The following is a 13,001-nucleotide window of genomic DNA, read 5'->3' as shown; positions in this document are numbered from 1 at the left end:
AAATGCAATCGAGTCCACTTTTAACTGAAACAAATTTGAACTATAAACATCTGTGAGAAAGGATTGTAATCCAGTAATTCTCATTCAGCCAAATTGGTAATGTGTGAAGACAATGAAAGGGCATTCTCAGAGCCACAAGTGCTCACAAAGTATATAACACCCATGTGCCCTGACTTTGTATAGACATTGGGTGAAATTGTGGCAGCACTACATTCAAGCTTTGTAAACCTGGATGAGTTATTTACTGTCTCGAAGCCTTTGTTTCCCTGTCTAATAACTGTAGAAAATGTTCCTTATTTATAAAATTGTTAATAAAGGTTAAAGACAGTTAATATATGCTCAGTTCTTTGGTTAGTGCTTAGAACTCTTGGGGCAGGGGGGAGAAAATTTATTGGAAGAACCAACTTTAGTCTACCATGAGAAGGATCAAAACATCAAGAAGGAGATATATTTTTATTTGATATTGTTTAGAAATATCTTTACAAGAAAATAGGAAAAATAAAAGTTTAAGTTTTATAAAGGAACAATGTGCTGCTATTGAATGTAATCAATAAATATTGGAAAAGAGGATAATGAAAAAGAATTTACACATCAAGTTTAGTGGAACGAAATATAAAGCTCAGTGACAAGCCTAATTATTTTTTATGTAGTATAGAATAAAATGTATTTTAAAACAATGGGGAGTTGATCAATTATTCAGTTGTTTGGGGATAACCAGGTTGCCATGTGGAAAAAAAAATCAAGTTAGACCCTTAGCCAATGTCACATGCCAGAATAAAATTTTGAATGGATTGGGGAATAAAATGTGTTAGAACACAGATGAATATTTACATAAGCTTGGTGGGGTGGGGAAAGACTGTTGTAAATGTATTATTAAAGGCAGAAAATACAAAAGAGATACATGTGACCAGAAAAATTTCCAAAAATTTAAACTCATGTTAGAGTTTTGTTATAAACAAAATTAAAAAGAATTGATGTACTCAATAGATTTACATATTTACTAAGAAAGACATACATCTCCCAATAAGGAGGTTTTCTTAACAGTCAGACAAGGACACAGAAATTCAATTCACAAAAGAATATCTTGACATGACCAGCCCACAACCTTGCTGGTAATCAAAGAAGTTGGGGACAGACTAAATGCCTAACCATCAAGCACTGGTTAAGTAAATTATGGTACATCCATAGGAATACCTATATCATAAACATTAAAAATAATGTCATAGAGTAACATTTCATGAAGTGGGAAATAATTACAGTGGAAATAAATTTGATGAAAGTTGGTATACTCTACACTATGTTGCTGTTTTTATAAAACAAAACGTCAGATGAAAAAGAAATTCTGTTTATCTCTCAATCAATAAATCATCTCCTGGAGAGAAGATCAAAATTTTAATACTATTTATTTTTATACTGGGGAATATAGGAGCCTCTCCTTTTTTGTAGTTTTCAGTTTCAAACTATGCTGTAGTGAATATGTGTTTCTTTGCTAATTAGAAAAGAAAAACTATATATGTATACATATATACATATATATTTTTATCCTCTCTCAAAGACATGCTCATTGATTTTAGGGAGAGAAGTGAGGGAGAGAAACATAGATGTGAGAGAGAAACATCCATTGGTTGCCTCTTATATAATAAGCACCAGCTGGGGCCCAAACCCACAATCTATGCATGTGCCCTGACTGGGAATCGAACCCTCAACTTTCCAGTTTATGGGACAGTGCTCCAACTAAGTGAGCTACACCAGCCAGGGCAGGAAAAACAATATTTTTAATGTTTGTTTAGACAAAGACACAGGAGATAGCTTGAAGGGATACCCGCTGGCCAAATATGGAACAATTTGAGCATCATAAAGAATAACGATGGAAAGGATTATTAAAAGGGAAGGGAAAGAAACTTCTTTACAAGACAATGCCCCCTAGTAAATTACATAATGAGAAAATCAATATTCTGCATTCCCAAAGTAATAAATTGCCAGGCATTCGTTAGCAATGAGGTAAAGATCATTGAGGGAAAGATGGTTGGGGTTTCACAGTTTGCATGATATTACAAATGGAGAGATGTGGCTGACAACATCTTTTAGCCAAGTGATCAAATTTAGCACACAGTTATGTGCAATCAGAAGTACACAAATATCACCTCTGTACTTCCCTGCCAAAATGTTTAACCTGGATCTAATCATGAGGAAACAATCAGACACACACAAAATATGAGTCATTCTCAAGTCAACTGACCTGGGCTCTTCAAAAAGCAAAACAAAAGAGGGCATGAGGACAGTTCTAGATTAAAAGACCCTGAAGAGATAAAATAGCCAAGTGCGGTATTTGAACCTATGACCAATATTATTGGGACCACTGGGGAAATTGAAAAGATTTAAATTTTAAAATTTACTAATATCAGCTATTATAATTTAATGCTATTTTTTTAGATGTGAAAATATTATTGTATTTACACAGGAGAATGTTCTTATTCATAGGAGACATCTGACAAAGAATTTAGGAACAAAATGTCATGATGTCTTATTTTCAAATGGTTCATCAAAAATACATGTGAGAGGTTTCCAGTCAAGATGGCAATGTAGGCAGACATGGCTCACCTCTTTGCACAGCCACATCAAAATTACAACTAAAATACAGAACAACCATCACTCAGGAACATCAGAAATAGAGTTCAATGGAAGTCTGATAACTATGGTACTGAAGAAGCCACATCCATCCAGACTGGTAGCAGGGGCATGGACATGGAACAGGCTGGCCCCACACTCATGTGGATAAAAATTTGAGAGGGATGTCTTGGGAGCAAGTAGTCCCAGACCCAAACAAGGACACCAGTCCAGGATTCCAGTGCAAGGAAGATAAGTACCAACAACTTCTGGCTGCAAAAACCAGTGGGAGTTGTCAGTGAAGGAGGCTGCCGAAGTCCTACACGGTTCCTCTAGGGGAACCCACACACAGTGGACTCACCTACTCAGACTTAGTCCCTCTGAGCTCCAGCACCAGCATGACAACTTGAAGGGCACCAGTTGTGTATATGGAGAGACTGAACTGTCTGGCATCGGGGTGAGCAGAGGCCATTGTTCTTTTGCTGAGCCCTACCCCCAAGAGCCAGTAGGCTGGTGTCATATCTGAGACTTCATCAACCTGGCTTACACTGTGTGACCCACTTTGGAGACCCACAGAGGCTCCACCCCACCTATCTTATAGGCCCACCCAAGCTGCTTTTCCATAAGAATGGCTGGTCTTGGCTCCTAAATCCTACCAAAAAAGCAATAGCTGGCTTTGGTGAGCCATAGTGACAGCCAGATTAGAGTCACAGCTTGGCTTCACCTGGGAAACTTCAAGCCCAGCACAAGTAGCAGCCATCTCAGATTGCTTTACAGCTCAGGCAGGGTGCCCCAGGCAAAATACAGGTGAGAGCTGACCTTGGCCTGCACCACCCAGGAAACCCCAGGACCAATGCACCCAGTGGACAGCTACAGACCACTTTGGAGTACCACCACCCTATCCCTGCATAGCTGATCCTCCATGGAGGGTGGAGGTTTGTGGTCAGTTGTTACAGCCAGTCCTTGCAGCTGACTGGCCTGGATAAATCCCTCCATTGATCTACCAAAAGCAACCAAGGCTCAACTACAAGTGGAGGGTGTACTCAGCCCACACAAAGGGTACCCAGCTTGGGTGATGGGGGAAACTGTGCCACTGGACCCTACAGGACGCCTACTACATTAGGCCACACTACCAAAATATGGAGTCAATGCAGCTCTACCTAATACATAGAAACAATCACAGGGAGGAGACAAAAAAACATGGCCCAAATGAAAGAATAGATTGAAACTCCAGAAAAAGAGCTAAACAAAGTGGAGATAAACAATCTCCATTTTGCAGCTGCAGAGTTCAAAACACTGGTTATAAGGATGCTCAAGGAAGTTAGTGAGGACCTCAGCAGCATAAAAAAGACCCAGTCAGAAATGAAGGATACACTAATTGAAATATAGAACAATTTACAGGGAAACAACAATAGAGTGGATGAAGCTGAGAAATCAAATCAATGATTTGGAACATAAGGAAGCAAAAAACAAGGAATCAGAACAACAAAAAGAAAAAAGAATCCCCCCAAAGGAGGATAGTATAAACAGACTCTGGGATTACTTTAAGAGGTCCAACATTCACCCCATAGGGGTGGCAGAAGTAGAAGAGAAACAGCAAGAAATTGGAAATCTATCTGAAAAAGTAGTGAAAGAAAACTTCTCTAATTTAGTGAAGGAAATAAACATGCAAATCCAGGAAGCACAGAGAGTCCCAGTTATGGTGGATGAAAAGAGGCCCATTCCAAGACACATCATTATTAAAAGGCTAAAGGGTAAAGATAAAGAGAGACTCTTAAAAAGCAAGAGAAGTTAGTTACTGGAAGGTTCCCAAATGGGAGCGGGGGTTGGAGAGAATGGGTGAAGAGGTGAGAGGATTAAGAAGTACAAATAGGTAGTTACAGAATAGCCATTGGGATGTAAAGTACAATATAAGGAAATGGAGTAGCCAAAAGACTTATACACATGACCCATGGACATGAACAATGGTGGGGGGATTGCCTGAGGGAGTAGGGGACACTGGCTGGAGGGGGGCAAAGGGGAAAAAATCAGGACAACTGTAATAGCATAATCAATAAAATACAATAAAAAATACATATGTGAAAACTAGAATAAGTAATCCAAAAATTTATATGGAACCACAAAAGACCCTAGTCACAGCAATCTTGAAAAGAAGAACAAAGTCAGAGGGATCATGCTATCTGATATCAAACTATATTACAAGGCCACAGTAGTCAAAACAGCATGGTACTGGTATAAAAACACACACAGATCAATGGAACAGAATAGAGAGCGTAGAAATAAAACCATGCCTATATGATCAATTAATATTTGACAAAGGAGGCAAATACAATGGGGTAAAAACAGTCTATTCAACAAATGGTGCTGGGAAAATTGGACAGATACAGGCAAAAAAAAAAAATGAAATTAGACCACCTTCTTATACCATATACAAAAATAAAATCAAAATGGATTAAAGACTTAAATGTAAGATTTAATACTATAAAATTCCAAGAAGAAAACATAGGCAATAAAATCACAGACTTTTTTTTAGTAACTTTTTTTCTGATATATCTCCTTGGGAAAGGGAAACAAAAAATAAAATAAAATAAAACAAATGGGACTATATCAAACTAAAAAGTTTTTGCACAGTAGAGGAAACCAGCAACAAAATGAAGACAATCCACTGAATGGGAGAACTCATTTGCCAATGATATATCTGACAAGGGGTTAATTTCCAAAATATGTAAAGGACTTACACAACTCAACACCAAAAAAACCAAACAATCCAATTTAAAAAATGGGCAAAGGACCCAAATAGACACTTCTCCAAAGAGAATATCCTGATGGCCAATACACATATGGAAAGATGCTCAACATCATTAATCATCAGAGAAATGCAAATTAAAACTACAATGAGATATCACCTCACACCTGTCACAATCACCATCATTAATAAAACAACAAACAAATATTGGCAAGGATATGGAGAAAGGGGAGCCCTTTTGCACTGTTGGTGGGAGTGCAGATTGGTGTAGCCACTGTGGGAAGCAGTATGAAGTTTCCTCAAAAACTTAAAAATGGAACAGTCTTATGACCCAGTGATTCCACTTTTGGGTATATATCTGAAGAAACCCAAAACACTAACTCAAAAGAATATATGCATGCCTATGTTCATTGCAGTGTTATTACAATAGAGGAGATATGGAAGCAAGTCAAGTGCCCATGAATAGGCAAATAGATAAAAAAAAAACTATGGTACCTATATACAATGGAATATTACTTGGCCATAAAAAGAATGAAATGTTACCATTTGTGGCAGCATGGATGGACCTAGAGGGTAGTAAGCTAAGTGAAGTAAGTTAGTTGGGGAAAAACAAATACCATATGATTTCACTTATATGTAGAATCTAAAGAACAATACAAATGAAGAAACAAAACAGAAACAAACTCACGGTTGCCAGAGCAGAAGGGGGTTGGGGGAATGGGTGAAAAAGGTGAATGGATAGAGCAGTACAGATTGGTAGTTACAAAACAGTCATGGGGATGTCAAGTACAGCATAGGGAATAGAGTCAATAATATTCTAATAACTATGCATGGTGTCCACAGATGGGTACTGGAAATATCAGGGGGAACACTTTCCAAAATATATGATTGTTTAACCACTATGTTGTACATCTACAACTAATACAAAATAATCCTGAATGTAAACTGTAATTGAAAAAATTTTAAAAAAAATGTGAGGGAAAAATAAATGAGGCAAAATGTAAACAACTGGTGACTGTAGATGAAGTGTTCATTGTATTATTTTTTCAATGTATATATGTAAGTTTGAACATTTTCTAAATATAAACCCTTGTGTGGGGGGGAGTTTAGGTGGAAATAATAGCAGAAAAGAATAAATGAGACGAGGGGAATGGCAACCAAATACATGTGCAGACCTTGTTTGGCTTTTGATTCAAACAAACTCACCATAGAAATATGTTTTATGAGACAATCATGGAAGTTTGAACACTGGAAAGATATTTGAAATGAATGAAATATGAATCTGGTGAGATTAGATTAGTCATCTGATAATTATAGAAGTTGGACCATGGGTACATGGGGAATGATTATATTATTCTGTCTACTTTTGCATGTCTGAAAATTTCCATAATGAAAAGTTAGGGGTACAACTCAAAATTACATAGTAAAGTTGTACTTTGTCAGTAAGTGAGCAAGTAAGTCAGTAAGTGACAAATAGGTATCTAATTGTATTTCCATGGCTCTCTATTATGCAATAAAGTATTACACAGAAGAATGATGATTTGTGAAATCAAGGGTAGTACCTGAGTTTCTCCCATGGTAGAGATTTTAAGTGAATTTGGTGGGGAGCCAGTGAGGTGAAGGTTCTGTGGAAGTAGTATAATTGTCTTTCCTTTGCTCCCCTTTTGTTGTATTTTCATTTTTTCAGTTTCCCACATGCACCAGACTCCTGACCACCATAAAGAAAAGCTAGAGCTGGGGCACTGTCCTTACCACTTCTAAAGCACATGGAATGGTATTTATTGCTTCTATTTAAGTCTGAGAATCTCAAGATGGTCTGTTTAATCAGGTCTTTACTTAGCTGGGGGAGCTTCTATTGTCCTGCACATTCAAGATGCTACAGGGGCTGCCAATGCTAATTGAACATTCAGGTGAGGATAGAACATATATTTTAAGGAATGATCATTCAGGAAGATGACCCAACCCCCAATTCCATTGCTGTACAGGAGCTGCTTGTTAAGAGGACCATGTAGGCTCTAGTCAGACATGCCTTAGGAAACGGTAAGCAAGTGGTCCAGCCCCATAGCGGTCCTGAGCAATTTAACTTTTAGTCTCAGGTGAAATTTTGCAATCAAGAAGGACAGTAGTGTCTTTGTTGTGATTTGTTTTTGTTTTCTAAAAGACTATAAGACTCGAATACAATGTGAATTGGACACTCATGCCTTAAAGCTTTTAAAAGGAAACATCAGAGAGTATTCACTACTAATAGATAATATAAGTCCTAAAGAGGAAAACAAGAGTCAGTAAGACTAGGTAAAAAAAGTACTGAACTCTGAAAATGTTGAAACACCAAAACAAAACCTGTGAGTGGCAGACTTAGGAAAACAAATGAAACCACATTTAGAAGGGATATTATATCTGGGACCAAAAAGAAAAATAAAGATCTTGGAACTTATATCCATAGTTGCTTAAGTTAGTACACAAAAGAAGGAAAATAAGTTATACACTATTATTTAACTTCTGAACATAGCTTTCATTTTGTAGACTAGATAATGTTGGTGAAAATAGCTTAGAAACTGTAAAGGGTTCACAAATATAAAATAGACACATCTGATATACCTTCAGTGCTGTCCTTACACTGTTTCTGTGGTGTCTTTATAATACTTGTTTTTATTAAAGGTTAAAGTTAGGACTCATGATTTGGGTTTTTCAGTTCAAGTATCTTTAAGGTCAAGTAAAAAATATTTATATGGAAACTAAATTTTTCATCAAATTCTCTTTGTACTTCTCTCTCATAGCACTTCTGATATATGTGGTAGATTTAAAATGGCCACCTTTTCTTGCTGCCTTTCCCACTCTGTCTCCTACCCTTCAATGGAGTTGACAGTGACTTACTTTGACAGATACACGTGGTAGACACCTGGCAGCATCCACTCATGCCCTCTTGGAATGACTGAAGAGGCCTGGGCAAGCCTGGGTGAGGATGAGAGACCATGTGGGTAACAGTTGCTAGGCAGCCAGCACCCCAGACTGCATGAGGCCTGTCCTGTACAAGTGGACCCAGGCAAGACCAGTAGAACTGTCCAGCTGAACCTGACCTAAATCTTGACCCACAGAATAAGTTCATCCCCTTTCCACACACAGACTTTCCAGGATCTGGGGTGACCATCATGTTCCACTTCTATCATCTGCTCTCAACACCCTACACTCCGTTGTGATCTTTGCTCATCTGACATGTTTCCCTGGTTTTCAGGCCTCATGTTGACCTGGCCACTCCTCTCTGGACATTCTCCAGCTTGCTGACTTCCTCTTTAAATTGTGTAGCACTTGTTGAAGCATTTGAAATACAATTTGCACTTTTAACCACAGTGTCTTTGTTCTTGTTTTCCCCATCGCTTGCTCATAACACTCTGTAGTAGGAGCTTCTTCCTTAGTTCTTTCCCCAAAAGGCAACATTTTCGTCATCCCTCAAGGTTTCCTGGACAGAGCTTCTCCATCAAAACATGTTCCCAACCCTAGATGCTCGTAGGGTTCATGTATCCAGCTCTTTGCACTGTGCGTTAGGCCAGTGTGCAGAGTCTGGCTCCTTGGCTGGGCTATGAACTCTTTGAAAGCAGTTACTTTATTTTTGTACCTTAACACTTTGCATAGTATGTGGCACATGTCAAGTGCTCAATAAATGTTTGAGTTGAATACTTATATTATCTAGGTATTAAAACATATTATCTTCTGGTCTACTTTCCCCCAAAAGCTGTCAAGAGAGATAGTCAATTCCTGTTTCAATCAAGATTTGAGATCATATCCACTGAATTTTCCTGTTTACCACCACAGCCCATCAAGAAAGAGAATGTATTTCATTTGAAATTACTTTTTCAGCTATCAATGCTGCCTTTTTTAAAAATGCTACCAAGTCCTCCAAAATTTTTGACAGAGATGTTTGTTTACTATGTTTGGAATGTGTTCATTTTATTTTGGTCTTCCTTCTCTCTCACTTTAAGTAACTGCAAGATTGTGCACACCCCAATGTGTTTTACTACTATGGCATATAAAACAGTCTGGGTTGGTAACTTGACCCCATTTGTTATTATTAACTAAGTATCACTACTTTGTAGTTGTAAAGTAACTTACTCTGCAAAGTGTTTTCCTGTACCTTACCACATCTGAGCCATGCTAGCAGCTCTGTTTAATCTGTTTTTCAGTTAAGGAAACAGAATTTTAGAGATATGGCACATGACCAGAAGGGACAGTGGCAAGACCTGAGAGATGGAAGTGCTCACTCACCACCTGTGGACTTAGTGCCTCACGTTCATTTCATTCTTTCCTGACCAGAGGTGATTCTTCTTGATTGAGAAGAACAAAGGAAAGAGTTGAATAGATTTGCTTTCTCTTTGCATTCCCTGCCTTTGTCATTCCTCAGTCTTACATTCCTCCAGCTTTTAAGTACTGTATCTTTTTATTCTGAGCAGGCTTTGAATTTGTCTTGAAGTTAGAATAAGGCTAGCAAGTGCTATAGGGAAAGGAAAGAAACACACTCACTGCATCAAGGGTTGCCCTAGGTACTTTCCCTTGTTATGAGATCACTTTCATCATGGTGACATTCCCCTTGATTTTCACAGATAAGGAAGTGGGTAACTTGTTACATACCACAATAGCCATCTTCTCCCCCAAAATAGTCCAAATAAGCATTTCAAGTAGAAACACCTTCTCTGTGAAGTTATTTTGTGCAGAACTTCGTATGCTTTTTAAAAATTGTTTGCTTTAAAGGGGTGGGGGAGGGAGTACTCCATGGTAATTTTATTTTTCTGTGATACTTTCAAATTTAGAGCAAGTGACAGAGGTTTCAGAAGATGTAGGGTATGTTGGATTTACCTCTTTCCTCCTCTGACTGTGTTTTCATGTGGTCTCACCGTTAAAATACAAATGTTACCTAGTAGGGGTAGTACACACACATCACTTTTATCTACATTTCATACCTGAGCAAGAATTAGTTTCCGAGATGGCTCCTTAGAGAGAACAGAGCTCCAGGAGGTGGGACCCAGGACAGTTGAGAGTTTAAGGGTGAAGAGAAGGGTGCTGGGATATCCCAGAGGAATGGCAGCAGAGGCTGGGGCCCATAAGGAAAGACTGTCATCACACTTTCAACTTCTGGTTTCCTCTAGAGTTGGTCTAGTTGCTGCAGAAGTCAGTGGCGGTGACCAGCACCTCAGTTCCATGAGTTGGGCAACTCGCACAGTCGCCTCTTGGCCCACTCTTGCCTCCTAGTAAGGAGTGATGCCTTCTAGAGACATTAAGCATCTCTCTCTCTTTAAAAAATTTTTTTCATTTATTTATTTAGAGAGAGGAAGGTAGGGAGAGAGAGAAACGTTGATCAGTTGCCTTTTGCATGCACCCCAACTAGGGACCAGGCCTACCACCCAGGCATGTGCCCTGACTGGGAATCCAGCTAACGATCTTTTGCTTTGAGGGATGATGCCTAACTAAGCCACGCCAGCCAGGGCTAAGCATCTCTCTTTGTAAATTGAATTGAGCAACTCAAAACTGATGGTCTCATAATTACAAATTGCTAAATGTTAGAGACAGAAGGAGATGCTTTTCTGTTACAAAAATGCAGAGTCATAAAACAATCTCTTCTTCCTCACTTTCCAGACAATTGCAACATGACTTTCCCAGGGCCCTGATTTTCAGCACGGATGACTTTTTCTTCAGGGAAGATGGTGCCTATGAGTTCAATCCAGACTTCCTAGAGGAGGCTCATGAATGGAACCAGAAAAGAGGTGACAAATTCCTTTCCAAACTCCTGGGAAATCCTATTGTGCACCTAGATTATAGCTGCTGTAGAATGAATGCGTTTTATTTAAGGAGTTTAATCAAAAGTTCTGCCATTTTTCCCCCCAAACAGAACGCCAAACCTCCCTAGATTCCAGGAAAAAGAAAATGATCGATAATGGGTCCTGAAATAGGTGGCATTAACGTTGTGTGATGAGGACATGCTGTAATAAAAATGACAAGATATGGGTACGCTCACCCTTCTGTCTGACTGTTCCGTTTTGTTCACTGTTGTATAACATTGTGTTGCAGCAAGAAAAGCAATGAGGAATGGCATATCCCCCATAATTATTGATAATACCAACCTCCACGCCTGGGAAATGAAGCCCTATGCAGTCATGGTAGGAAGAAGTATCATTCTGAATTTTCAGTTACGGCATTTTGTGAGAAATTGAAACTTTTGTTCTTTTCTCATTTCCTGATCTTCCACAATCTCATACTTATTAACAGTTCTCTCAGAGTCCAGGTAAAGAGGTGTTATTTTCGTATTCCTCTGCTATTCAATGGCTCAAATTTGCTGACATGCTATTATAACCTCAGGGTACAAGTTTTAAATAGTCCTTGGTCAGAATTTTTGATAGCTTTTCTGTCTCAGTTGTTTTCCTAAGGGAAGGTCCGCATGGAGCCCCCACTGAAACTTGCGAGCAGTTGTAGATTTTATTAGAGGACAGCTGTATTAGTGTTGCTGCATGGGAGCTCCAGGGCAACACAAGTTTTTAGTTTACAAACAGATGTAAGATTAACACTGTAACCATATTAAGATACTAGCATACAAATATAACCGCTCAGTTCTGTATTGTCAGAATAAAAAAAATAATAAGATGAATACAACAATGAGCACATTTCTCTTTTAATTTTGATGTCTGGTCTCTTTTCAGACATGTTTCCTCTCTTATGCTAGTGAATTTTCATTTCCTGTTGGGTGTAGGAAAGAGGAAGGATACAGACACAGTCAGGGGCAGAAGACAGCTGAGTATTCTGTTTTCATCACACGAATACCTCCAAAACTGAGCTCATGGCAGTCTATTTTCAGGCCTCTTTTCACATTTTGGCCAAAATACCTTACATACAGGTGTACTTTTCTCTAACTATATTCTCATCAGTTTCACTTTGGCCCAGAGGGTGGGACTTTGGTGAATGTGATAGGAAATGAGCGTCAACCTCGTGGTCACTTCAGTTCATGGACTGAGTCCACTTGGGAGAGAAATCAACAGGGGGGACAAGAGGCAAGTTAATTAAGGCACAACTCAAAACCAAAAGTTAGGGGGGGACACTGAGAGTGACTTACAGAAGTCATGTTTGTTTTTATTTTCTGGGTGTGTAAAATTTTTTGAGCCACCCACATCTATTGATAAGACCCAGAAATTAGATATTTTCCATATATGATGCTTGAATCCTTCCCTAATTAGAATTATTCATCTAGAGAAGAGGAAATATTTTTACCTAGCTCTTTTTATTAAACTTTTATTATTGAAAGTTCAGTTTGAGATAAAAACATAGTAATTTATGAATACAATGAATATTTGGGTGTTTATATGGAAACTGTAATAGTTTTCTAAATTCAAAGAAATGGGCACAGTGCACTGAGCCACACTGTACTGCACAGTAGGGAGAGCTACTTTTGGAGGGAAGGGTATGTCAGTGATGGGAGAATCACTTTTATTTCATAAGTTCTGTTCCTATGGTACTGCCATTTCCTAAACCAAGGCATGACAAATAGGATGAGGCATTTAGTAGACAGAAATCTATAATCATGTAAGGGACTTTGAGAAGCATCGAGTTCACTGCTCACTCCCATGGACAGGATGTTTTAATTTAGTTCAGCTATCTATTTTTAAAAATG

The 13,001-nt window shown here is 38.5% G+C and overlaps 1 protein-coding gene across 2 annotated transcripts in view; it reads left to right on the top strand.

The window, feature by feature from the left end:
* N4BP2L1 (NEDD4 binding protein 2 like 1) overlaps positions 1-13,001 on the top strand; it is a 28,811-nt gene that overhangs the window by 12,857 nt on the left and 2,953 nt on the right. For both annotated transcript variants that reach the window (XM_054577455.1, XM_054577456.1), the window contains exons 2-3: positions 10,979-11,106; positions 11,411-11,499. In XM_054577455.1, the coding sequence (XP_054433430.1) occupies positions 10,979-11,106; positions 11,411-11,499 (217 nt within the window). The remainder of the gene's footprint in view (positions 1-10,978; positions 11,107-11,410; positions 11,500-13,001) is intronic.

Source organism: Pteronotus mesoamericanus, unplaced genomic scaffold (assembly GCF_021234165.1).
Source record: "Pteronotus mesoamericanus isolate MK-2021 breed Mesoamerican mustached bat unplaced genomic scaffold, CSHL_Meso_final contig_433, whole genome shotgun sequence".
Lineage (NCBI taxonomy): Eukaryota > Metazoa > Chordata > Mammalia > Chiroptera > Mormoopidae > Pteronotus > Pteronotus mesoamericanus.
The sequence above is the reverse complement of the archived record's forward strand: the minus strand, read 5'-3'. Positions and strand labels throughout refer to the sequence as shown.